General features: G+C 39.3%; 1 protein-coding gene across 2 annotated transcripts in view; it reads left to right on the plus strand.

Annotated features, from left to right (window-relative positions):
- The window catches only part of PPP3CA (protein phosphatase 3 catalytic subunit alpha), a 192,831-nt gene that overhangs the window by 135,395 nt on the left and 30,489 nt on the right, over window positions 1–26,947 (plus strand). For both annotated transcript variants that reach the window (XM_082759507.1, XM_082759508.1), the window contains exons 4-8: window positions 7,948–8,059; window positions 9,036–9,181; window positions 11,434–11,573; window positions 22,417–22,494; window positions 24,334–24,428. In XM_082759507.1, the coding sequence (XP_082615633.1) occupies window positions 7,948–8,059; window positions 9,036–9,181; window positions 11,434–11,573; window positions 22,417–22,494; window positions 24,334–24,428 (571 nt within the window). The remainder of the gene's footprint in view (window positions 1–7,947; window positions 8,060–9,035; window positions 9,182–11,433; window positions 11,574–22,416; window positions 22,495–24,333; window positions 24,429–26,947) is intronic.

Here is a 26,947-nt window from a genome sequence, read left to right on the forward strand (position 1 = left end):
AAACCACTTTTGCTTTATTGGCTGATTTTTTAAAAACTTACTTTTAAGTGTTAACAGCATCGTTGGGAGGTGATACATTCTACAAGTAGAAATACACTGTTTCAAGTGCAAAACTGCAAGGTTCTTCAGCCCACGTACCATAAATGTTTAATATAGTCAGGATTTAGTCTTACACTGAAGTCCACGCTGCGATCGGGCTTTTTGTTGTACCACGAGTCTGCTTTCTCCCTTCTCTGGTCTTTGGTGAGCTGTGGGCTAAATCATCACGGCGTGGATTGCTGTACTGGACTGCTGGAAGAAGGGTGGGAATGTGGAAGATGCCTTTGTAGGTTTATGTTGTTGTGTGACTGAATCTTGCACTACCGTTTTTCAGTCGTGATAGCCTAATTTTTATCTCCTGAAGACTTTGACTGGACCAAGTTGCATCTGGAAGATTAGAGTTTTGTCTCCATTTCTTTATGCTTTTTATTAGAAGAGACTAAACAAGTGATTTGCTTCAGCTTTCAAGTGCCTGTCTGACAGTTTGCCAAAATCTGCTTTAGGGCTATTACTGGTTACAGACAAGAGCAAGCCATATAACATGGCAAAATAGCTTTTGGGTGGGGAACAAGCCCCTTAAAATAATTCATTTTTGCAATCTGCACATACACATTTAGCAAGGTATATTCTGCATTTAGATTTTCCATTCTGGAACACTGCTTTTTCACTGGAAGCTGCGCTGGTTTCTTCTAGAGCAAAAGAAATACCTGAACTGCCCCTTATATTATTCCTTTTTGTATGTAGGATTCTCACAGTACTACTCTTCTGGTGCATAACTGATTGTCCCCACCTGTCACCTTGATTAAACAATGCCTCTGAAAGAAGAGGAAGGTTTCTATTTCATAACTATATTCGGATTTACAGCTATGCATTCAGGCATGAACTCAGCAGAATAAGTAGTGACAAGGAGAGGGGAAATGGAGAGGAATGCGCTTTGGCAGGCTGGGGGGATGCTTTTGTTGGAGAAGGGGTCCTGAGCACGTCTAGCAGGCACCAGCTCTTGCCAGGACTTTGTGCTGGTGTAAAAGTCATGGTGGAAAACAACCCAGCCTGGCCTCAGTACGTATTTCCACTATGCCAGTCACTCTATGATCTTTATTCCATCTCTCTTTTAGCTCCTCTTTCTGCCAATGTAGACGTGACACAATCGCAGTTTTGGGGTCTTTCCAGAAGAATGAAGTAGGTGGTCCAAGGTACTAATCACGAGTAATACGAGCTTTTTAAAAATCCCTTCACTTGCCGTGTGCTATCTAGCGTAAAAGTGACACCATTGAGCCTAAACCTAGCTGAGTTCTGGCAGTGGGCGAGATAATCCCCGTCTGTGGGCTGCAAAGCATTTGGGATTCTTCTGGATGAAAGGTACTATATAATGTAAGCTATTATCATTAAGAACAGAAGAAGAAATTGCATAAGGTAGGTGGAAGGCACTTGATAATGCAAAGGGAAAGAGAGAAAAGTATTTGTATAAGGCACTCAGCAGAAATGACAGTCCTTGCCCCACAGAGCTTTTGATCTAAGGGCTCAATCCTTCACATGTGTGCTCCATTTTTACCAAGCAGAGTTGGCTCTGTTGTTTGTAGAGGGTGTTTTATACCTGTAAAATTACTTCTAAGCAATGTTGCAGGATGAGAGACTAGTAAAGAAAATACAATAGCTTAAAAAATATATATATAAATGCAAAACTGTAGATACAATGCGACAAGCTTTCTTGGCACAGACCAAATCTTTATCCCTTTGCTGCACTCTTTTCCAGTTGACCTTTTGGCAGAGCCTGAGCGTTTCTCCTCTTAGAAAAACAGACTCCTGCAACTTGCAGTATCTGATGTGGTGCACTTGTTTCCTCAGCTCTGTAACTGATAACATTTCCAGGCTGCGCTTGTGCACCGTTCCAGGGTTCTGACTCCAGAGTAGAAACCCCTCACTTCTCCCTTTAAAACAAGTTTATGGTCGTGGATAAAAGAAATCCAAATGGTCAAAACAGAGGGCTATTTTTAAATCCAAAGAGCAGTTAGATTGTAAGTGTTTCTGCAGGAACGGGTTGTAAGGAAGAAAGACTTTTCTTTACCTGGGTCTGAAAACTCGTTTGAAAGTCAGACGTAAACGCAATGCAGTGCAAAGGAGTATGCATGTAGACTGCTTTTCATCAGTGTTTGAAAGATGACAGTCGCTGTAAATGCCAAATGTAGTGCATTAATATCACGTGAAGGAACTGCTGGAACTCTCTTCCTGCTCAATCCCACATAAAAACACACAGGCTTAAGTTTTAATTGCGTACCCTTCTGATTGTTTTTGACAGAGCAGACAGTTGGGATATGCGGAATTAAACAAAAGTTCACAACTAACAGAAGTGGAAATGTGCTTAATTAAGGTTCAAAATATGTATACTTGTTCACTTCCCGAATCCAAAGACTGCCATTCCAAAAGGAAAAGCTGCTCTTGTGGTGTTTCTGGGAATAACAAAGTGAGGTGTTTGGAGTAAGTCTGAAGGTCAGGAATTTGACCATCAGACCTTACTTCAGTTTAAAAAAAGCACCTGGCACTTTAGATGCTTACAAACACTGAGCTTTTAGAATTTGACTAATCTCTCCCAAGAAAAGAGTTGCATTTAATAAATTCATGTTAGTGAGCTGTGGGTGAAGTGAACGCTGGTGAAGTCATGTGTTTACCATCTCTCAAGTCTTCGTGCACTTTCGAGGGCTTTATTGGAGGAATAAGCACCTTATTCTCCATAGCTCTAGAATATTAATGTTTCCTAATAAAAAGCTTGAAATATTTTTGGTCAGTCAAGAGTTCATTGAAGTCAATTGTTTTGTTTACTTCTTTCAGAGCAAATAAAGTCCTAGGAACTTCATTATCCTAAATTTCCTTGCCCTTTTCTTTTTTTCTGGCAATACCAGATATGTTTCTGTGTTATCAAGAGTTTTCATCTTGTAAGATCTTATTTTTCCTGGGAAATAATTCTCAGAACCTTTAATATTCAGTAATTCAGCAAATTCAAGTTATTTTTCTCTATATTGTATTCCCTGATTAGAACACCCACTTGTGTCAGGACTGTGCCCCCAGCTATCAGCCTGCATCAGCTCTTCCAGAGCGAACCACCAGCAAACCAAGAACACATTTGGGATGCGGGGAGAGTGCACAGGGCGATGCTGTGAAGGTCACTTGCACTGTTTTCCCCTCACTTCTTCCAAATCTCTGGGACTTTTTTTCCATAGAAAACAGCGGGGGCCAAGACACAAGGTCCAATAAAGAGAGCTAGGAGCCAGCACTTGGATTTTTGTTTAGAAAGTACTACTTATAAGAATTAGTGGAACATTAAATATATATCTGCTCACCTTTTTGGTATAAATTGAGATCCTTCCAAAAGGCTGAAATGGGTGTAGTGTGTTTTAAACACTAGAAAAGAGTGTAAGGCAAGTAGCAATATTTTGCATGTGATCACTTTTAATAAAACCATCTGGGAGACCAGCTAGAAGGGTGTGTTTCAGTAATTAAAATCTAGAGGTGCTAAAGTACCGTGCAAGTGTCAAAGCAAGCTCCCGAAGCAGCTTGGGAATATTCAGCAGATGTTTAAAAACAATAAATTAAACAAGAACTGAATTCTGCAACAACATTTTGGAACCAGCTGAGACCCTGACCACAAGGAACAGTTTCACTGTTAGTCCATGAGAAATAGGTTTCCACAGCGGTAGCCTTTTTTATTTTTAAACATGAAAGCTCTACATACGTGAGCACTTGCTTTTGAAACACAAAGAACGGGCAAAACAAGAGCACGTTGGCAAAGAAGACTTGGGGCAAGAACTGTAAGCTGTCACTGAAGGTGTGGTTGATGGAGGTGGTTCAGAAAAGCATTTGCATCAGTGGCATGTGTTTTGGTTAGAGATACAACCTGCCTTTGTCTCTGAAATAATGCCACATTGAGTGGTACTAGCAGTGTGAGTGCAGCTGTGTGTAAAAAGGCACACAGTTTCCTTTGGGATAACTTACTCCATTTTAGAAAGCTGCATCTGTACTAGGTACTGCAATTATCCAATTACTGCAGTGCAGTTAAAATAATGCAATTTTTATGTTTAGATGAGATGCGGGCTAGGTAGAGTGAAGGAGCTGTGCTAAAATACTGTTCAGAGAGCGTCAGTAGAGACCTTAGTAATGTATGGCTCAAATTATCTTTCTGAGTATTAATTACCTTGTGTTTAATCACATTGAACTTCGTGTGCTGGGGGAGTGCCCGATGGCATCGGTCATTTGGAGGAAGAGTTCATCTTTCGTTACACGTACAACGCTGTGAGCTAGCAGTAAGCTACAGCTTTTTCTTCTTGGCACCATCAGGGAAAGAGCACACAGGAGGCAGAGGGCTGTGTTGCTGTGGCTGCAGTCTAGTGGCAAGGGTAACTTTTTCAAGGTTACTTGCTTTGAGCACTTAATGTGGGGTTCGTGGAAGGAGGTCTGGGACTCTTGTTTTCCCTTTTCAGAAGGAGCTGAGACTTGAAATTGTGAGAAGGCTCCAACTCAGCGTGCAACAATGGAGTTAAATCCCTAGCCCATTTTGAAAATATGCTTCTTTGGCTTACGTAGCACTTGATTGCATAGACCTTTTTTCCTGGGGGTGAGGCTGCCAGAGCCTCAGCAGGAAAACAGCTTGACTACTGTAGGAGCTGGGAGCTGGGCAGATCACCACTTTGCTCTTACCTGAGGGACGTCTGGATTGCAAAGTCACTCCTGGACATTTTATGCAGAGCTACAGCAAAGGTGACGTGTAGTATATTAACAACAAAGCTTGGAGAAAAGAAGAGATTTAAAAGTTTTGCTACTGGGAAGCAACACTACCAAGGAGTCAGAGATTATAAATTCAGATTTTCAACAGCAAATTGACTTCAGTAAATGTTCATTTTTTTTTTGTTCTTTTGTTTTAAACAAGTTTGCTTATGCTTTCTGGACTTTTACTTTTTTGTATATAAATGACTAAGTTGCAAAGCCATGAAAAGCTGTCACCTTCATATTTGTTGTTTAGTTTGCAAGGAAAAAAATCTGCTAATTAGCTCCTGTTTATTCTTATGATATTACGTCAGTGGACTTCTGAACAGAAAAGGGAGAAAATTAAAGAAAATATCTAAAGAAAATAAGCCTTAAATACGATAGTACTGAAAACTACACAAACTGTGAAGGCTGGGCTTATGTTATTTGAGGAGTAGCTTCGAAATATGGTGTTTTCTGGACTGTGTTGCTTCCCCCTTATCTTCTCTAGTTCTCTTAAATGCTTCAAAGGGAACATGAAAAAATAAAAGTATGATAAGCAAACATGAAGTGATCTAACCATAAGCAAGTACCAAATGCAAAAAAAAAAAAAAAAAAAAAAAAGATAAAACTTAGTTTTCCTTATTTACTTTGCTTCCTAGACCTGGATGATATTTTAAGTATCTTGTGCTGATTTCAATCTTGCCAAGGCGTTATGAATATGAAAAACTTAAAAGGAAAATATAACCAATTCTATTTTTATTTTTAATAAAGCTTTTCATCTGTGCACTAAATGTTGTGCTTTCCTGAATTATAAAGCGATTTGGCAGAACTAGAAGCTCTGGGGTAGCTTCAACACAACTTTTTTTCATGGTTGGAACTTTTTTTGGATGAATGGAGGTGTCACTTTAATCATCTTGTCTCACAGCATTTACCTCAAATTTTTGTATGAAACTGTAAGTTAAAAGAATTGAGTTCTTGGAAAAATGATGAAAATGAGCAGTCATCGTCAGATCTGGAGAATTTTGCTGGTAACGTGGAAATGAAGACTCCAGGCTTTCTTGCCTATTGAAGTGAAATCCCCAAAGCCATGTCTTCACTGTCTATGCAGGCACACCCCTCATGGTTGTTTTGAGCCACGGCACGTAATTCATAGCCTCATCTAGGTTGGAAATGACCTTCAAGTTGATCAAGTCCAACCATCAGCCTGACCTGCCGTGTCCCATCGCTCAACCATGTCCCTCAGAGCCATGTCCACACCTCTCTTAAGTACCTCCACTTAAGGGGCAGCCCGTTCCAGGGCTTGGCCACCTTCTCCGTGAAGAAATTCCTCCTAATACCAATCTAAACCTCCCCTGGCATGACCTGGGGCCATTAAAGCCTGTAACCCAACAGCATAATTTCCCACTGGATTAGGTCAACACGATGTCCAACGTGGTGTTTGGACATTTCTTCTTGCTGCCTGGGGTGGCAGTAGCACCTGGTAAGTCGAGGAGGCAACGTGATATTGGGAGCCCTTCTGTACCTTCCCAAGAGGGAGGATTGATTTTTATTTATTTATTTATTTGTTTAAGTACCGGAGGGTGCTGCCTGTATCTTCCCTGCTTTTTTACCTACCTCTAAAGCCTCTGAATAAACAAACAAATTACGGAGTCCAGACAGAGCATCTAGATGTTTACGCACAATAAATTCAAGACAAAGTGCAGCATTGTAAAACCTCTGCTGCTGTGTAATTATCTATAGATAGTGTGGGTTTTAGCACAAATGGAGAAATGTGGCATCATTTTTCCTTTAAGATGATGACTGTGAAGCAAATGAGAGCAGAGATCAAAATGTTCAGATACGATTAACATAAATCTTCTATTCCTTTTTATGAAGACACTCTGAATCATAGAAGGGAATTCGTACTGTTTGTATTTAGAGGCATGAAGCTGACAAAAACGCAGGGTTTCCCCTAGGCAGAAACCACTATTTGAAGTACATTTCCACATTCCAGGCTGTTGGTTATTAAGGTAACTCAACTCCCCAACAGAAGGAAGGGAGGCCATTAGGGGATGGTTGCATGAAAGTGTTGAATTTCGACACCTTTTGTTTCTTGTGCAACAGTCGTGCAGTTGGTGGGTGTTTACGGCAGGAAGGGCTGGAGGAGAAATCGTTCGGACAGGTTTGTAGCTCGCTTTTCCCCAGGCCATCATGGTCCTTGCCACGTTCTTCCGAAGAGTGGGCTCATCAGCTTGGCAGCAGAGGGAAGGCTGAGCGCATCCACCGGTCTCGTGGGATGCGATGGGACGTGTCTCATTTCCATGGGCTTCCCTGGAGCTGCCAGCTTGTCAGCCAGGTACCTGGCCAGGGCCATCATGCAAGGGATAAATATTCTGTGAAGGTTGCAGATTTATTCATCTGTCAGGAGTTTCTTCACGCTTTGACGTTGGTGCCATGTCAGTTTTGTTTCAAAACAACTGTTTTGTTCAGATGGTCTCGAGAGGTCTCCGCACAGACTGCCCCTCCAAGTCTCCTTTTCTGCCTTTTAAAAACACGTCTACAAGAAATGTCATCTCAAATCGAAGTCTGGGAAGACAAAAGGCTTTATCTGAGGCTTCGTAGTAACTGCATTTAATGCAAGAGCTTTGTGGATTTTTCCTTCTCGTCCGTTTGTGCAGAACAGCGTAAAGTGAATAACAAGCAAGCGTTTGCTACAAGTATTCCTGTAGAAATTCTCTAATACTGGAAGCTAAGGTATTTCCTGAAGTGTGGGTTAAATTGTTCAAGGGCAGCAGTCTTTCTTCAGGCAGGATGTGCAGATCTTCCGGTGAAATACTTTCCACGGCAGATTTCTGCCTGGCCTTCCAGGTGGAGTGTACGCGTTTTGTTTTGGAGATGCGTGGTGTTCCTGATAGCTGTAACAACTGAAGGCTGAGCAGGGATTTATTTAGCCAAAGTCAGAGACTTTGATACCAGAGAACACCGATATCAGCTTCTGCCAGTCCATGTTTCAGCACGGAGAGATGTTTGCACATGATAAACACATGAATGACGAAGTTTTAAACATTGAAAACATGTTTCGTGCAGAGTACTTTTTCTGTTCTGTTTCTTTTTGCTGTTGGGGGGAACACAATGGTTGAATTTTGTAATGAATTATAAATTATGTTTCTCTTTCTCGTTTCTGCTTTGCAGTGTGTGCTGTACTTGTGGGCCTTGAAAATCCTTTACCCCAAAACACTGTTTTTACTTCGTGGGAATCATGAATGTAGACATTTAACAGAGTATTTCACATTTAAGCAAGAATGTAAGTGTACCTTATAGCCTGTCTTGTCTTTAATCCCTGTTCAACAGCTTCGTTTTGTTATTTCATATTTGATACTCACTTTTCCCATCAGTAATTCCTAAGGTACTCCTAATGCTTACTCTGAGCAATTTTCAGCTGTCATCCCTGTTCCCCGAATGGGCCGACATCCTGCAGGGGTTGGGGAGGGTGTCCCTGTGATGGAGAAAGGAGGGGATTAGTCTCTGAGCTAACTTCTGATCAGAAGTGCAATTCACTCTTACCCTGTAAATTGGCTTACACTTATTGGTACACTTCTTTTTTAATACAAATTCCTTTCTGTATTGCAAGAAAGGATGCAGTGACACACACAAGCTCATTAGGTGTAGACCTTCACTTGCACAATGAAACTTTTTTCTGGGGCACTGTAAACTGAAGCTATTGCCATACTCCTCTGTTGCCTTTTTAGCAGCGGGTATAAAGGAAATGTTAATTGGCTCAAAGGCTTCATGGTTTTCTGACTTTAATATGCGCATTGGTAAATTAACATTTCAGCTTCATTGTACCACCTCATTCATTTTATAATGGTCTTTCTGTAGATAATTAATTGTAAGGGTCTGGGCTAAAGTTCTGATTACTTCATAGAGAGCTTTGAGTGAAAATGCAGTAGCTGATTACCACTCAGCAGACTTTTTAAGCCTTGCTGTATAGGTTTCCTGGGAGACAACAATGGCATATTAAATTGATTATTTACAGCTTTTAAGAAAAATTTAATGAACTTTGCAGAACTTCTGTTAGTTTCACCTCAAATAGTAAATGAGGAATTTTTCCACCAATGAGTAACAGTAGCCTTAGAGGTTTTTTTTTGCATGAAGCAAGCTTTGCTGTAGTTCTCAGTGCAAGAGAGCAGTGGCAGCAAGATTAGGATTAAGTAGCATTCTGTTGCTGTTTTCCTTTAAGCGTTGGTTGCTCTTGTTGATACCATTTTAATCTTTAAAAGGTAAAATCAAATATTCAGAACGAGTATACGATGCCTGCATGGATGCCTTCGACTGCCTTCCCTTGGCTGCTCTGATGAACCAACAATTCCTGTGTGTACATGGTGGCTTGTCTCCAGAGATCAACACCTTAGATGACATCAGAAAAGTAAGTCTGAGTAGTGCTCGGGTCTAATGAGAGAACGGTTAATCACCGATAACTAGAAATTGAATCCTTTCTCACTTTCATTTCTGTGAGATGCTTGTATGTCATTTGGACGTTCACATTGACATTATTGCCTTTTAAAGGTCTTTTTAAATAGAACGTAAAAGGAATTGCTGCAATTAGTGGTGTTTTATTGAGGTGAAGAAATCACCAGCAACCAGTATAATGCAGGATTTATCATCTTTGTGTTCTGAAAAAATAAAATAAAAATTGTATTAGGGAAACCAGTATTTAGGAACAAATAAACATAGTATTAATTTCTTGTAAGTAAAATCTACTGGCGCATTGTGGGCATACCACCTGATGATTCCTTGTACCTTGTTAGGCATTCTGCACTCTTGGAGAAAAGTTTTAAATATATTTATTTATTTATTTATTTATAGAAAAATCTCACAATATCTAAAGAATATAATAAAAATTGTGATATGATAGCAATAATTATAGTCAAAACATTATTACTTAAAAGAAAGTCGAGAACTTCGTTGTCAAAATTTTCTGGTATGGTTTTAATAGTACTGCACTTGGGTGTGCAGTGCTTGTAAGAAACTTTTCATCACACAAGAGTATAATGTAAGCACCAATTTACTGAGCCCCACTTAGACAATATTAAACAATATCTTTATGCACTCTGTTGTTGCATGCTATCAAGGATTAATTCTTTTCATGTGTTTTGGTAAAAGAGATATTTAGCCCACTCGTTTTTAGCGTTTCTAGCAGTATAGATTTCATATTTCTTGCATGAAGTTTGAAACTTGTAAATATGGGTACACACTTCTGAAACTTAAAGATACTGAAAGATGAATTGTATTCTAAGGCTAATTTTTAGCCTACTAAGAAATAAATATGGTTTAAAAATATAATTCTTAAATCAGTAATTACATATTTTGATTTAAATGCAATTAGATTAAGATATTAACAGCACTTTCAAAAATTACTGAATACAAAGTTTGATTTCTGAGTTAAAGGTTCACTATCTCATTAAGCTAAAATATTCTCTGCCTGAAAATTAGCTGGCTTTGCAACAGTGTAATAGCAGAGCAAAATTGTTTAGTGCTTGGATTCTAGATTAGGATCATTAACATCTTCACTTCAGTGCCCCCCCCAATCACTCCCCTTTCCCAGCAGGTTTATTCATCTTTGGCAATCAGTAGGAATTGTTTTTGCATATTTATGAATTGTTATTGAGTTTAAATGAGTTACAGTTACAAAAGCATTAATTGTTTAGAGGGTTGAAATAAGTTAGAAGTGTAGGTATGCTATGAATATTTCATAATGAGGATGCAAAGGTAAAATTGTGGCGATCTCATTAAGACATAAACTTGGTGTTGCAAACAGGTAAGACCACTTCCTTCTGGTTGAAAATTACTTTTTTTTTTTTTTTTTTTTAATAATTAACAAATCATCGTTTGATCTTTCTGGAGAGAAAGATCCTTTTTCTTTCTAGAGAATGTTCTGGACCGCTGGCTTCACTCTTACAGCCATCTTAACAAGGACCCTTTTTGTATTAAAGGATGCTTACAGAGGAATACTGCTTTCTAATATTTTCATATTTTGTCATACTCTTATATGCAGTGTGATTCTATATAATTTAAATTTTTAATGCCAGTGGTCTGTTAATACCAGGCAGAAACAGTAATTTTTAGCTGCTTAATTAGAGCTAGTATTATGGGAGCAACAGGAATACCATGGCAAGATGCTGTAATGCAGAAATGTGTTTATATATATATACATATATATATATATATGTATGTATATGTATATATATACATGAATGTATTGAAAGTAAAATGGGAACTAACTTTGAAATAACTATTGTATTTTTTTCTTGAATTGTCTCAGTCACATTAGTCAAGTGCAATGATATTTGAAAAATCACAAAATACAGGATTACTGATTTTTTCTTTTCCATATTCACAAAGAACATAAAAAAATATATAAAATCACATTGTATGGGAATCCACTGTATCTCTTCATTTTTCATCTATATCTATTACTGCTTCTCTTCGTCAGTGTTAGCAAGGAACATTTTACTGTTATTCAAAATCCAGTTCTTTAAAGCTGAGAGTAATCCAAAGCCGAAAAGTAGTCTGCTTTGGGTGTTAGTTTGGCAACCTATGGAATGAAAAAAATAATACCTTTGCTTCAGTGTTTCTATTGAAAGAAGTTAGTATTTCTTTGTCTCCTATTTTTCTTAGTTAGATCGATTCAAGGAACCACCTGCATACGGACCTATGTGTGACATCCTGTGGTCAGATCCATTAGAGGACTTTGGAAATGAGAAGACTCAGGAACACTTTACTCACAACACAGTCAGGGGGTGCTCGTACTTCTACAGGTGAACATTTCTTCTTTGATTTAATGGATTTCTCTGTGTCAGCTTGTTCTGGTTTGGTATAAATGTTTGCTTGAAGTTTACAGTGCTTCTTAGATAATTGGGTTGTGAAAAGGTCTGGCCCTTTTTTTTCCCTGCAGGCTGGGCTTACTTTCAGGTAAATTCATCTTTTATTTGTGTCTTGCCTTCTTCCCACGACTGTAAAAACCTAAATAACTTAATTTTATTCACCAAATCCCATGTATTTCATTTATTTTTCTCCTTGTAAGTTAGGGAATGAACTTTACTCTTTTAAAAAGGAGTAGTTAACTACATTTCTAGTTTGAAACTTATAAGTTAATTTTGAATGAAAAATACTAGTGTTGGAAGACTCACTACCTATTGCTCTGCATGGTAGGTAAAAACTGGTTTCTCCACACAGGCACGTTTTTTCCAGGTCTATTGAACTTCTGCTTAAATTTGGGACTAGTTCTTCCCATGAAATTTAGTATTTGAACAGTACTGGTTAAATTGGACTGGCTAAGAGCTGAAATGTAGACAAGTTGCCTGTAATCACAGATGTTCTTGCAGAAAACGTGTATGTAGTTAAATGCAAGGACATCAAATTATAATTATCTGTAAGCGATTTCTTTTTATATATATTAAAAATAAACCTGAGAATATTACCAAAAAGTAATAGTGGTGGGTATAGAAGCAAATCTAAAAGAAATCTGTGGGTCAGTTTGTGACTGTTTAAAGGAAGCTTCCTGTTTCTTTTCTGCTTAGTAGTTATTGTAAAATTCTATCCTTTAAGCATGGTTTTTATGTGTCTCTGTCAGTGTAAAGAGTTGGGAGACCCTAACTACTGTACATTGAAGCAGTGCCTTTCTTTGGGTGCTTGGGTATGTGCCCTTGTCAGCACACAGGGAAACCAAAGCAATCGACCAGTTCCCTTTTCTCAGTTTGGTCTCAAGGGAAGCTGGCTGCTGCCTTTTTCCATTCCCAGTGGTAGGTTCCTTGGTTTTGAGAGTCCTGTGGACACCAGGCAGTAGAAATCCTGCTTCAGCTGCTGGTGAAGAACTACTCAATGCTGCTTCCGTTCCCTCTTCATCATAGGAAGAGTCTGTGTTACCTTATGAATGGTGGTGGTGATTTTGTGGTGTATTCTGTAGGGATTTTGAGGGTTTTTTGTTGTTGTTATGGAAGTTCAGGCAAGCTTGCAAGGAAAGGAGTGGAGTGGAACTGACACAGGGGGAGGCTGAGTGGCAGAATGAGAAATGTACTCAGTGAAATCTTTATATATATATATATATATATAAAAAAAGTTCAATCAAAATGTTAAGAGGTTGTTGAACCTTCTGAAGGGAGCAGTTCTACTTCAGTCCATGCTAGCGATATTCAGGTCTACGTTTTCCAAAAGACGTCAGCAGAAATGAGGAATCCAGCTTTTTTAGTGATCTCAGAAGACCTCACCTGCAACGTAGCTGACCCTTAGCTGTTTAGTAACATGCAGAAAGAAATCAATGACTTCCACCAGTAACCAGGAGACAGAGCTGCTAGAATCTGCCCCCTCGTTGGTAATGTTAGCAGAAAGGTAACTGATGGGTTGACCTATAGAAATTAGTTTACCTACTCCTTTCTCTGAGCTGTAATTGCTCCAGCATGGGCTGGGCTGAGAACAAAGCCGTTTGTATCGCAGCCTGTGCTGTCCACACGCACCTTTTGTGGATTAGTAACACCACGGCGCTCAGATCAATAAAACCTGGAATGTGCTCAATAAATGTGTTTGGTCTCATTATGAAAGAAGGTGTCAAACTGTTGCAAACAATTGATCTGTGGAGAAATGGGCTTATGACTCCGAGGGCTAAAATCATTCCTCTTCCTTTGAATAACGCTGAACGCTGCGCTTGACGCATGCCTAGGACTCCCAGGCACTGTGCACTACAAACAATGAGTAATAGCAGTTTCCTCTCATGAACCTCTCTTGAAATGTGAAAAGCCTTGCAGACATGCCTTGTGCTCAGATGCTTGTTATGGACTCCTTCGGAGCACCTTTTAGATTTTAGGGTTGTTTTCCAGGGTTGTTTCTCAAAATTACCCTAAAATTCCCCTAAAGTATATATCCTTTTTTTCTCCTGAAAATGTAAGATATCAGATCTAGTCAGTATTCCGTTTCATATTCAGAAAAGTGCGTGTTCAGGAAAAGATGAAATATTTGCAAGATGCCTAGATGTGAGGTAATGTGTGAGGGGAAATGGAACTGCATAACGACACTAGCAGATGCCTAGCTTGGTGCGAACTTTATCTGAGGTTATATAAAAGCAAGTGTTACTCTAAAAAGTTGTACCTAATTTTCTTTAAGTTCACTAATTGCCTACCTAATTATAATTCATGGCAAAAAAAAATCATACTAATAAAAAAAATCCATGATTACACTGTGCAGCATCTAGTTTTGCTTGCCTTTTCTAGTTAGCTCCTATGAAAAGGAGCATGTTTTCCTAAACAGCAGCTCAGCTTGTAAAGAAATGACTTAATTAGGCAGTCCTTGCTCAAGGCTGTCTGTTGATAGAATGGACTTTGTTTATTCTTCGATAAATAAAAGTTCTTAGCCATTTTCAGAATGGAAAGTTAAAAGATAGCAGTGGGCATTTTGTAGGAAGGTCAGAAAGATTTCAGAGACACGTGAGCCAGAAAAGTGATTTCTAGATGATTAAGATCTCTTAATTACAAGAAGTATCAGTAAGAAATAGTTGTCATTTTATCAGACGTGTTCATGATCATGGCAAATTCCAAGTGACTTTTAAAGTGATTTTAGAGTTATAACAAAATGCTATGAGAAAGATGCATTCAACAGTGATGCAGCTTTCCAACTGTGTACATGCAATGTGTTAATTGGGCTTTCCAGCTCAGTAGTACATTCAGTCTTCTCTATTCATCCACAACTCGTTTGTGAACTGTTGAGCCATTTGTATGAGCTAAGTATATATGAGAAATTATAAAGAATGTAGTTTACATGAATCTGACAATCTTTTCCCTGCTTTTATTAGGTGATCACTCACAGTCTATTGAATTTCAAACTGATCAAGGTTTTCTTCAAGAAATTTCCTTTTGTATAACAGTCCTTGAAGCTAGTATGGCTAGCACTGTAAAATCTCAGTTCTGGAAATTACAGACCTAACCTGTCATTTAGAGATGTAAAGAATAGCTTAATTTTCAAGGGTGCTAAGAGTGAGCACTTAATAAATGTCTTTTGTATCCAGCAACAATTCACACTGTAGATTGCCAAAATCTGTGCATCCTGGGAAATAGCAGTAACACAATGCTGGAGAAAAAAGTAATTTTTGGAAATGTATTTAATTTCTTTGTACCTTAAAGTAAACAAAGAACGACAGTGATGAGATTTCATTTCCCTTTTCTGAAATAAAAGCACATGTGACCTTTACAGTTTTGGTCATGTTAGTTGATGCAATTTCTTGAAGAAGCAAAAGATAATTAATGGAGTGCTAGTTGTGTAAATTAGTTTTTAATTATTAAAGCAAAACTTTTCTTCTATCCTAGCCCGTAGAAAATTACTTTGTATTCAGGAAATGTCACAAACAAAGGAAGTAATTTTTCCTTGAGTGTGTTGTTTTTGTTTTGTCTTTTTTATTTTTTTTTAAACAGATTTTTCAGCCTCTTGCCAGTAAAGGTGTTTCCTCTTTGTTTATCAGAGTATGTAGTTTTGCTTTGTATTTATTTAGTGTATATTTATTTGTGCTTGGCTGGTTGCACTGATCTTGCCAATGAACCATTGCACTGATTTCATGGAGAAGGGTTACAGTAACTCGAGCATTTCTGTGAGAAATGCATCTAACGTGACAAGGTCTACGGCTACTTATGTTGAGAATGGCTTCTTTCGCTGAACAGAAAGCTTGAAGAAGTCAGTTAGACTTTTTTTTTTCCCTCTCAGAAAATAATACTAACTTAAGGAGAGAGAGCCAGTAAGTGGGTTTAGGCAATTGTGAAGGCAGGAGGGAAAACTCTCCTGTCCAAACCATACTAGGTTCATGGATGTCATTGTTCCCAGGAGATTTATGGGATGGATGAAGAATGAAAATATTCTTTCATCGCATTTAGACAAAGTTACTATGAGCATATGTAGTCCTAACCGTGAAAATTGCAATTGGATCCGAGCCCAGCTTGTTTAATTTCCTTTGTGTCAAAGCTCTGGTGAAGAATTTCAGGAGTTTGGTTACGCCGTGGAGGTAATTAACTGTGTCTTGTCCTATGGAAAGGGCTTCCTATCAGGAGTAAGCACATGCACAAGCTTAACACTTGCTTTCTGGGATTCATTATGTGTATGAGGCTTGGTTAATTAATAACTGTTAACAAGAGCACAAGAGTGGCATGAGCCCAGCCCAAGCCAATGGATGGACTTAGAACTAGAGCAACTACTTGGAAATTTTCTGCAGGTATTGCACTCTAGGTTCATGGATCTTGTTAGTGAGCTTCATATTAGCTCTTAGGGAATGCTGAGATATATAAAGGTTTTTGGCTGTTGATTACGTTGTTATATTTTTAAAAAGCAATAAAAAAAATGAAGGCAGAGATGGTAGCAAAGAGTGGCTAGCATTGCAGACTCCTGAAAGTTCTTCATTTGCTAGCCTTGGGCAAAAGTGGACTGACTTGGCCTTACAGATGCTGTAGGCTAGAATTATTAATTAAGAATTATTAATGAAGAATTATTATTCTAGCCATGCCAGCACATCATTTCAGTGGCTTACTTTACACATATTTTAAGTTGGTGAGTATGCAAGCACTAGACAAATGCGTGCTAAAAAGCTTTTGAAGATTGTAGCACCTTTCACCTTAGGGTGTGAGGCATAGTTACATGAATGTTTCTGAGCTGTAGCAACATTTTGAACAGATTATTTTGCCCACCTTTTCATTCTGCCATCTCCAAGGCCAGAAGCCTTATGCTGCCTTCATATTATGCAATCAGCTGTATTAGTAGGATTGCTCATGTACTCCATCAGATCTGGGAACACATCCAGTCTTGAAAAGAATGACTTTGCAGGGAAGAAAAATATGTATTTATGTGTTCTAATCCAGTGCAGCTCCCTAGTCCATTTCTCAGTGCAGACAGCACGATGAAGGGCAGGAGAAAACAGGCAGAAAGAGCTGTGATAGAAGCTTCCTAGGACCATGGAGTAGCAAAAGCATTTGCTTTTGACTTTGGTCTTTGACAACTGAAGTGCAAGGTCAATCTGTTTTGATGAAAACCTTTTTTATACCTGCATCTAAACTTCTGAAGCTGTTGGGCTAAATTTGAATACCTTCTTTTTAAGGAAATGTGTACATCTCCTTATTATTGGTATGGTGAAGGGTATGAACAAAAATGATTATTTTTTTAAATATTTAATCAAAAGAGCAATTTGTGAATGTGCTAACATATATTATCAAGCTCTGGAGTTACTACTATGACACCAGTCACCTGTCCAAGTTGCATTTAGCCAGGTGCACGTAGCAGGGCTAAAGGCAGGTTGGTGAAGAGCAGAGAGGTTGCCAGAACATTCTGCTGTTGTCCTGCTATGTCTGATTCTACAGCTCCCAAAAAGTCATCTGGGGGCGAACGTGGGGGGAAGAAAGCCAACTGTCTTGGTAGATCTTTGTCATTTCCTCCTACCTTCTAGAAAACCAGTGTGTGTAGATACCCTCTTTTGTTTGTTTTATGTTACAAACATTTCAAAATGTATTTAAAGCGTCATTATCGAATGTATGACTCATTTTCTGTCCTGTCCATGTCAGATAGGTTGCTTAGCTCTATCTTCACATTTCCTCTGATCCTAGATCTAGCTGAGGGCTCTAGTTGTGCTTGGCTGAAACCTTTAAATTGTGCCTGCTAGGAACTGACCTGCCAGGCCATGTGGGAGGTGGAGATCACTGGGCTCTTGGAGCGTAGGATCATTCGCTGTAATTTGGGGAGATCTAAAAGAGGCTGAGATGGAAGCTGTTATTCTTATGTACTGTTGGTGTTTTTGTAGCTTTGAAAGGCTTCCTGAAGAGTTAGTGCCTTCAGGAGATGCTGTTGATGCAGAATGAAGGAGAACCATGCTCCCAAGGTGCCTGTGCCTGTTACCTTAAAGTGTAAGAACATTTGTGGATGCAATATAAACTTTGCTCAAATAATAATACAGAATCACAGGATGGTTAAGGTTGGAAGGGACGTCTGGAGATCATCTAGTCCAACAGCCCTGTCAAGCAGGGTCACCTAGAGCACATTGCATGGGCTGAGAAGCGGGGCAGGATCCCGTTGGCCTTCTGGGCCACAGGGGCCCATTGCTGGCTCACGGTTAACCTGTTGACCACCAGGACTTCCAAGTCCTTCTCCACAGGGCTGCTTTCCAGCCTGCCAGCCCCCAACCTGCCCTGGTGCATGCCGCGATTCCTCCCTAGGTGCAGGACCCTGCGTTCACCTCTGCTGAGCTTCGTGAGGCTCCTCTCTGCCCAACTCTCCAGCCTGTCCAGGTCAATCTGGATTATCAAGGTATACATGTAGCTGAGTGTGCTTGTTGTGCAGTCCATTCAGTTTTTCCAGCTGTTGGAAGACCAGCTTGACAGTATCTAACATTTTGGTTCATGCTAGCAAAATATTGCTTCTATTTCACAATTGCATGGGAGAAATTGATCCTGCAAAAAATACCTCCAAACTAGTAAAATATGCAGGAGAAATTTTAATGAAGAAGGGGTGCAGAAGGAGGGAATAACACACGCAGTCCATGGAGAATAACATCTCTAGTTTAGCACTGGGGTATTTTGTTTTCTCTGTGAGTCACTGCTCTTCTGTGATTCAGCATGACACATGAAGCGCAGGCAGAGCAGTAGGTTGTTCTGGAAAAGCCTGTTGCGTGGGGGGGGGTCTGTTTGTTTGTTTTCTCTCTTGGCCAACTGTTTTATTTCTGGCTCAGCTGAATTACAGCCTGGGCTCTGCAAAGCAGGGCAAGGAGGAGAGGCTTTCTGGAAAGGGTAGCAATATCATGAAGAAAAGTTGGGGATTTGCTTACAGGAGGGCCATTTTGATAAGAAAGATTTGAAAATCCAGCAATTTTAATTAGAAAAAAGATAATTCAAGAATCCAAGTGGCAAATCTCTTCTGTAGAAGCTTGTTTCTATTAACCTTTGCCATAATCTTTGGTTGTTTGGCAGTTTCCAGGGCTTGCTGCTGTTTGTCTGAAGGCTGTGAGATCCAGTTCTCCCAAGGCCCAGAACTTCAGGATTTCATATTTTATATCTCTGAATTTGCTTCTCTAGATTACTGTAAATTTTTTCTATATTTTGTGTTGAAGGATATTTAACATGAAATCACATTTAGGCAGGAGCAAACTCATATTTACAAAGTATTTGTCAAACTGGTGAAGCATTTGTAACAGCTGCATGCAGCTGAAAACTTTGCCTCTCCCCAGCCCTCACTTCAGCAAGCAGCTAAAAAAAAAAAGTCTGAGAGTTGCTTTGCATTTTTTTAACTAAAATACTAGGATAGGCTGCTCGTGGGGTTGAGGTTTGGTGACAGGAGTATTATCATGCTTCACTTGCAGGAAAAGATGGCAGCCCAATTTTCCTCTGTGTGCATGGAGCACTATTTGGCCTCTCTGTCCTTCTAGGTAGTGGACCCTATGGAATCTGAAAAAGAGCCAAATCCTGCTAATAGAAGTCCATTTTCCATGGCTGTATAAAGAATAAGATAATTAAAGATATATTTTTTAAGAACTTTTCTACTTTGAGATAGAAAGAAGAACCTATTTAGAAGCATTTTTTTTACCACTTCATTATATCTTCTTTAAAAGCAGTACTTAACACTGGATGAAAAGAATACCATAGAAAAAAAAAAAGTCTAGACATTTTGAGCAGCTGCACTGATAATGAACATAATCAACTGTCTATCAGATTTTTCATTATAGACCCCAGTTTTCAGAAGTTAATGTAAAAATTTCTAAACAAAATGTACCATAAGTCTACATTTAGTCACAATTAATTATGAAGAGAAATGTATGCAAATGAGATCTCATTTGCCAGGGGTTTGAATGGCAGCCTGTCAGCATTTGAGATCACTGCGGTTCCCTATCTAATCTGGGAGTTTTAAGTTATTTTATACCTTCCAATCTTTTTAGACAACTACACATACCATACCTGTGTCGGAGAATATACAGGAGGTGGGCCATATCTGGAACCAGCAATGTGTCCTTTGAGTGGGTTTGTAGGCTCTAGCTGCAGAGAACATTTCAGCTTCAAAATGTGCAGGAAGGTTGGAAGTGAACAGTAGCTTTTCCCTTGGATAAACCAAAGAAAGACGAGGCATTAGATTATGCTTTTTTTTTTTTTTTCCCTCATGAATTTTCATCTCTTTCATGCATGTAGCGAGAAACGGATGGAGCTGTTAAGTGGTTGTAAGCAGGCTCTGAAGGTGGCCCATGAAATCATGGCTGGGACAGCAGGTCTTTTTTATCATGTTTGGTTGAGATTTATTTTTTTTTAAACACAGTATATTTAACAACAGCTTTTACTTAGGTATTTTGCTTAACCATGCTCCTGCTGTATGACTGCATCTTGCCCCTTAGGTACTGCAAAGCAGTGTGCTCGTAGCAGTCCCTTTGATGCTACGTACAGCCCCATAACGTGATACCTGTGTGTGAGTTACTCGTAGAGATCCAGAGACTCTGCAGGTTGGTTTGTGTTACTTACAGGCATGCCGTGAGCCCATTGTGCTGCAGAGCCAGCACAGAAGTGATCACGGAGATGCCTTGGTGTCTTCCCCGACACCTTGTATTTCCTCTGTTAAACCTTTCCGCCTCTCCTATTATTTGAACTACAGGAGACGTTGAATCAATACTGGAAAATAACATGGTGAATGGATGTTAATGCAGGGCCTGTTCTGCTTTTTTCTTCAGCCATCAGGTGAAATTTCAGAGCTGTTTTATGAAGTTTACATCATTTGTCGTCAGCTTTTTTTTTTTTTTTTTTTTTTGCAGCAGGTTTGATTTTTGCTCTCCAGCTTGTCCAGCAGTGAGACGGGGGAATTGTAACATCTGTGTGCCATATCCTGGGCCTCCATTCCAGGAAAATATGTCTCATGGATATACCTGATGCCTGATAATGGCAAGCTGGAGGAATCTCTGGCCTTGATTCCACAAATGGCTCGTCTGCTGGTGCTGAGAAGCACTGCTGAGGGCAGGGCGGCACAGCACACTAGTGCTCTTACCTGGTTATTATGGAATTTTGTCTTTATGTGAGCATTAATCAAACAGAAGCAAGTGACAGGAGGTGGTAACACTTGCCGTCTCCCCAGGATTAATGTTTTAAACGCGACTTCTTTAAGCTCCTGTGAACATGGGGCCAGTACCATGCTGGATCTTTGCCAATGAAGAAGGCAAAATTCACAAGTGCCTTTCAGACGTGGGGTCACCAGGTGCCAGGATTTGGACTGAGGCTGTCTGCTACCTCGTGGGGTGCCCGCTTCCCTGCCAGGATGAATGATCGTGAAAGATGTAGCGTTTTAACTTAATGATTGCTGGGTTTCAAGGGTGGCAAATAAATCTTCATAAAGCAAAACAAAGTGCATAGAATTGACCTGAAGGGGGGAAAAAAGAGAAGAGCCATGTAGATGTCATCTGGATAAAGTCGTTCCCATCCTTGATGCCTTTAAGAGGCCTGATAAGGATTTGTCAGATCTGTGAAGCATTTTTTTTTATTATTATTCCATTGCTACTTCTACTTTTTTACAAGCATGTTCTTAGTCCTGTTTTGTTCTTGCTATAGTTGGCTTCTGACAGGGGAAGCCAGGAAGAGTTCTTCATTAAATTACTACTGATAGGAGAAGAGATGTTTTGCTTCCTGGCTTGAGGTGATAGATGGCCATCGTGCTGGTTTTCCTTGAACATGGAAAGTCATCAGTGATTTAAAAGCAAGAAGAAAACAGTCATTACAGAAGTAAACAACTTATTTTAGAAAGCAGCAATATGGAGTGATTTCAAGTACTGTAACATTTATTTAGGTATAATTTTAAATAAATATCTAAAATAATCCTATTTCGCGCTTGTGCTGTCAAAACTGCATACAGGTTATTTTGTGGTTTTGTTGCACGTGCTTTTCATTTGTGGTCAGTGTCTTTAATGGTACGAATGGGTTTTGTGGTGCAGAGGTGGTGACAACAGGCTCCTAATTTTTCTTTGAAAGCAACACTGTTCATGTGCAATGAAAATTATCATGACAGAGGAATTTGTGCCAGTTTCACCTAATGGTTTTGTTTACATTCATGCAGGAGAACAGGCCTTGGGAGGATGTATTTGATGGGCAGGCTTTGGGGGTTTTCAGCAGTCATGCAATTTACATTTGAAGTTGCTAAGGGGAAAGATGATCCTTGTTTACCAGGGAGATGATGTTCAGAAGATCACAAATCTGGAATTTGGAAGCAGTTCTGCCTTTCTCCTTTCTTTCTCCTACTCTTCTCACATACCACATTATCTGGTGTCCGTAAGCAGCCTGTGTACGCTGCAGTTAGTGTGTGCAAGGTTGTTTGTTGCAAGCAACCGTTGTATTGCTTTTTTTTCTTTTTTTGAGCTCATTGAATCGTGAAGCACAGTGGAAGAAATTTCCCACAAGCTACAAGGTGATTACTGTAATGAATTGCAACTTTACAGCATTCCTCTCCATGCAATTATGGGGTGGGGGAAAAAAAGTACTGCTTCTAGTGTTGTCTCTACAGAAATCTGCCAGCAGAGCAGGGGCTGATTTCATGAATGATGCATTTTGGATGAAACATTTTTTGAAAGCTAGAGCTAAATGTGGTGCTTCTGATAATGCCATAACAGGTGCTGTTATTTTCTTCCAACAGTTACCCTGCTGTATGTGAATTCCTCCAGCACAATAACTTGTTATCTATACTTCGAGCTCATGAAGCCCAGGATGCTGGGTAAGTGTGTGTGGAGAGGGAGAGGGAGAGGGGGCACTAATAATGAATAATGGCTCGTTGTTGTCAGACATGGCAAGGAAAGAAAGAGTAACTGAGTGAGAGTGAACTGGGAAACTTAATTTTAATTTGCAACAGCTCTTGCTTTTCATTAAAGATACAAAAGCATACACTGGCATTAGAATGCGCAGTCTTCTACGTGATTGCTACTGAGTTACAGGACTTAATGAATCCTCATATATCCCACTTAGCCTTAGCGATTTTAAGTGGCATGCAGTGGCCCAAAGTGATTTGGTTGCCAAGTGTTGGAGGGAAAACGAATTTAGCTCAGTAAAAGAAATTTTGCAAGTGTGGCTGAGACTTCTGACGCATGGACTGCCCCAGTGCCTAGGAAGAGATTTGGCTTCTGATGGCCAGAACTGTTTTCTCTTAATACGTACATGAACGAAACTTCTGGGCCTGCTGGTTTTACATTTTAGCAAGAAAATAACCTAAGGGAACTCAAGATGGCCACAAATTATTTTTGTGCAGGAGCATCAGTAATGAATTTAAGGAGTCTTATTAAAGATACTGTGTGCAAAAACAACCCAGGTCAGGTACTGGGTGTTGTCGATAGTTTGGTCATGAAAGTATTGCCAGTGTAAAGACAGCATTTTTTTCTGCCACTTAAAATAAATAAATAAATAATCTCTTTGGGGAAATGTACCAAACTTGTGAGATTATAATGAAGGATTGGTACCTGAATAAATAGTTTTGCATATCTTGCATAAATTATTAATGTGTTTATTGTGATTATTTGGAGGTAAAAACCTTACCCAATCAGAAGAATAATGAAAGATAAAGTAACAAGATTATAGGAATGAGGTCGATACTCACTGCGCATATAAAAAGCTGTTCTGAATGCTTGAATTATCACATACTTAAAAACCTCAATGCAATTAAAAGCAATCTATTACTCTGCCAAAAATAACTGGCACGAAATACCCAAGGGTAATGAAATTTCATCTTTATTGTATTGCTTTCCAATAAATGGTGAAAAATAAAATTTTGTAGAAGGGATTGCACGGAGACTGTACAGTGGTTTCAGTGCAACTATTGTGGACGGTTGCCAGACTCTTCAGTTTCTTGTTGCTGAGGTTCTAAAGAGGAGTATTTAGTGTTACTTGTCTCTGAGTAAGACAAAAGTACTTTTTGGTTGGTTTGCTTCCAGTTACTTGCAGGTTTAATGCTTGACCGACTGTATGCTGCTCTGTTGGACCAGTAAGCCTTTTATTTTACAAAAGGCAGCAAGGTTAAGTAATGAAAATATGCAGGCGTTAATAAGGTGGCGAATAGACCAAATTAGATTAGACATAGCACCGAAAATATCTGACCCTTTGTTTCCCCTTCCTTTCTCATGCTTTCTACCCTGGCCTTGCCTTCGCTTGCACATGCAGAAGGGCAAGCAGCTGGGAGGTCACGGGAGGACATGCCCTTCCCCTCAGTACATTCACCTCCAAGGCATGTGCTGGTGCGAGCCTTTACTCTCAGTCCTGTGGAAGGCAAAGTGCTGGGAGCATCCCAGGATGTGCACGTGTGCAGGCCGCCTGACTCCGGAGATGAGCACTGAGCAAACCCATAACAAAAAAACAACCTCTGCCATGCTAAATTGCAGACAGAGGTGTACTTTTGAGTAGAGTATGGTGTGGTTCCCTCGCCACTCCAAGTGGAAATAATGAATAAATCTGCAGGAAGAATCTCTTTTCTTGCGATTTTAAAAAGCACATATGCATGCTTTCTGTCTTGGCATTTGTAAAACCCAGTACAGTAATTTACTAGTTTTATACCTTCTCTTTCCTTTAGGTATCGTATGTACAGGAAAAGCCAAACAACAGGCTTCCCTTCACTAATCACAATTTTTTCAGCACCAAACTATCTAGATGTATACAATAACAAAGGTAAGCTTTAATTTCTGTTAATATACAGTAGACTGTACTTTACTCACATTTCTTACATTGTTTTTCTTTTTCTCTTCTTTCTCTCTTTATTAGTTCACATCCATTTATTTCCTCTATTTATTAGCTCATGCCCATTCAATTTATTACATAATGCAAATCTAATTAAATTTATTACAGGCAGATGTACGCCTCTGAATATACTGTAGATTCGAATATGCCTTAAGATATTTCTGTATTTTGACTGCAAGTCATTAAGTAAATGTTATACAGGAAACAAAACTAAGAACCACTCTATTAACTAAGAAAAGTATATTATGAAATGCTGTGGCTGAGGTGTTTGGAGTCCATTGCTCCTTATAATTGTTTGTCCCCTTGCTCCTCCCCTTAAAATTAAAGGGGTTTGTACACACAGACCCTCTACCCAGCTAACAAACATTGACAGAGCATCAGTGGATAAGGAGTGGAATACCTGTGTTTTGTTTATTAATCATTTGAAAACTATTATGTAGGAAATAAAATACCTTTAGCCAAAAATAAGTTGTTGCATGAATTAGCAGTCACTGGTCACTCTATAAAGACTCTATTAAATACATATGCTTGCAGCGTCTCTCAAAGTCTTCTCTAACGAACTGGAAAAAAAATGTGTTTCTAAAAATAAAGCTTTCTAATAAATCTGCCCTCCTATATCTTGAAATGAGCAATAATATCTCCTTTCTCCTATTCCTAGTAAAGGTAATGTTATTGTGTTTGTGAGAAAAGGAAAATATTTTTTCCCAGTGGTATTATTGAAAGCACTTTCATTGCAGAGAGATCAATCTTTCTTGAACAGAGACATTTTAATTTGGATACTTGCCTGCAAAGGGAGTAAGTTTTATGTTGTTTGTTTCTTTTTTTTCTTCCAAAAGAAAGCTTTCTCAGGCACCATTCTGTATTATAAAACTTTTAACCTAAAAGGTGTTATTCCATGAACTGTGTGCATGGGGAGAAAACAGTTCAGATACTTCACTATTAGGTAATGGATTTTGTACGCTTAGTTCTCAAAATGTATGTTAACTTGCGGAAAAAATAATGAGAGAAAAAAAAAAAAAGACAAAAAACACCATCCAAGTAGAGCTTTCAGTAGCTATTTTTGTAAAAGTAAATAGTATAGGGACTTGTTAGCAACACAAGAAGAGCAGAATGAGACAAGGAATGCATTAACTTTCTTGGCAGCGTCATTGTTCTTGGTGGAAAGTGTGTTTACTTTCTGAGTTGGCTGCTTTGGGTAGAGCACAGACCGATGACAGGTCTGTAGAAGTAATCTGACATAAAGCATTTGCCTCTTGTTTCATAATATGTGAGGGCAGTCCTATGCACGTGAAGGCAACGGGTGAACAACACGGGATTTTGTCATGTCAGCAAATGTTAATTATAAAGTAATGATTTATAATATTCAAAATCTTGAATTTTAAACCACAGAGTTTGGGTGGCAAAAAGAGCTGCCTTTCTGTTCTTTCTGCTTCAGAGCAGAGTCATTTCACTTGTTGCAGGTTCTCTGCTGTGGCGGGCAGGCTTTAAAACTGGTGAAAACTCTTTCCTGGTAAAAGGCTCATGGCCAGCTCCTGAGAGGCAATGACTATCTGTGGTCACAGGTGAAGTTTGGATGCACTGCTGGGCATATCTGGTCTGAGTGAGCTCAGGCAAGATTGCAGCAGTGTGAGAGCAGTGCTGATGTGCCACTTTAATGTATCACTTGTTGTAAATGTAGAGGCTGACCTTTGCTGGATTTCTAATGCGTTTCTGTTCGGTTTAACTGCCTCCTTTTCTCTTATTAGAAGTCTTAGATGCGTTATTTCATGAGACTGATTGCACTGTCTCTTGGCTTATAAAGTACATCATGCATATTTTTTCATGCTGCATCTTACTCATGCATCTTCATCTGGGTAGCATTTGGGTGCTTGCTTCCCCATTCAAGAAAGAAAAACTCTGCCACCCTAAATCAGCTAAAACCAAAACAAAACAAAAAACGGCCACTTGTTGACTTCCTTGATTTGCAGCAAATGAACTAGCAAAGAACACAGCTTCTGACAGACAGACTGGTTTCAGTAAGTGAAGGCAGGCTTGTCCGTGCAGAGGTGTTACAGAACAATTGCTGTAGCTGACTCATTGTGCATCGGTGCAGAACCTGATTGATTTTTAAACCAAATCATTGGATTTTCAGTTACTGACAGTTTTTGGAAAGGTAGTTACTGTCCTACTGGTAAGTGCCTGTCATTTCTAGAATACATTCTTAGTACACTTCTGGTTGTCACTTGAGCTAGTAAAATAACCCTACATAAATTCATGAGAGGCTCCATCTCCCACTGATACGAATGATGTGTTCCAGGGTCATTTTTAAATATGGCATTGCTTAAAAAATGAAATGAAATTAAAAGCTGCAAGGGGCTAAGAATGCTCCTTTTCTATCCTAGGTTGGTAGTTCTTATACCCATTAAAGCACATATACTTTTCTGTGTGTCTTCAGAGCACTTCAAGGGCTG

This window comes from Aythya marila (assembly GCF_965140915.1).
Source record: "Aythya marila genome assembly, chromosome: 4".
NCBI lineage: Eukaryota > Metazoa > Chordata > Aves > Anseriformes > Anatidae > Aythya > Aythya marila.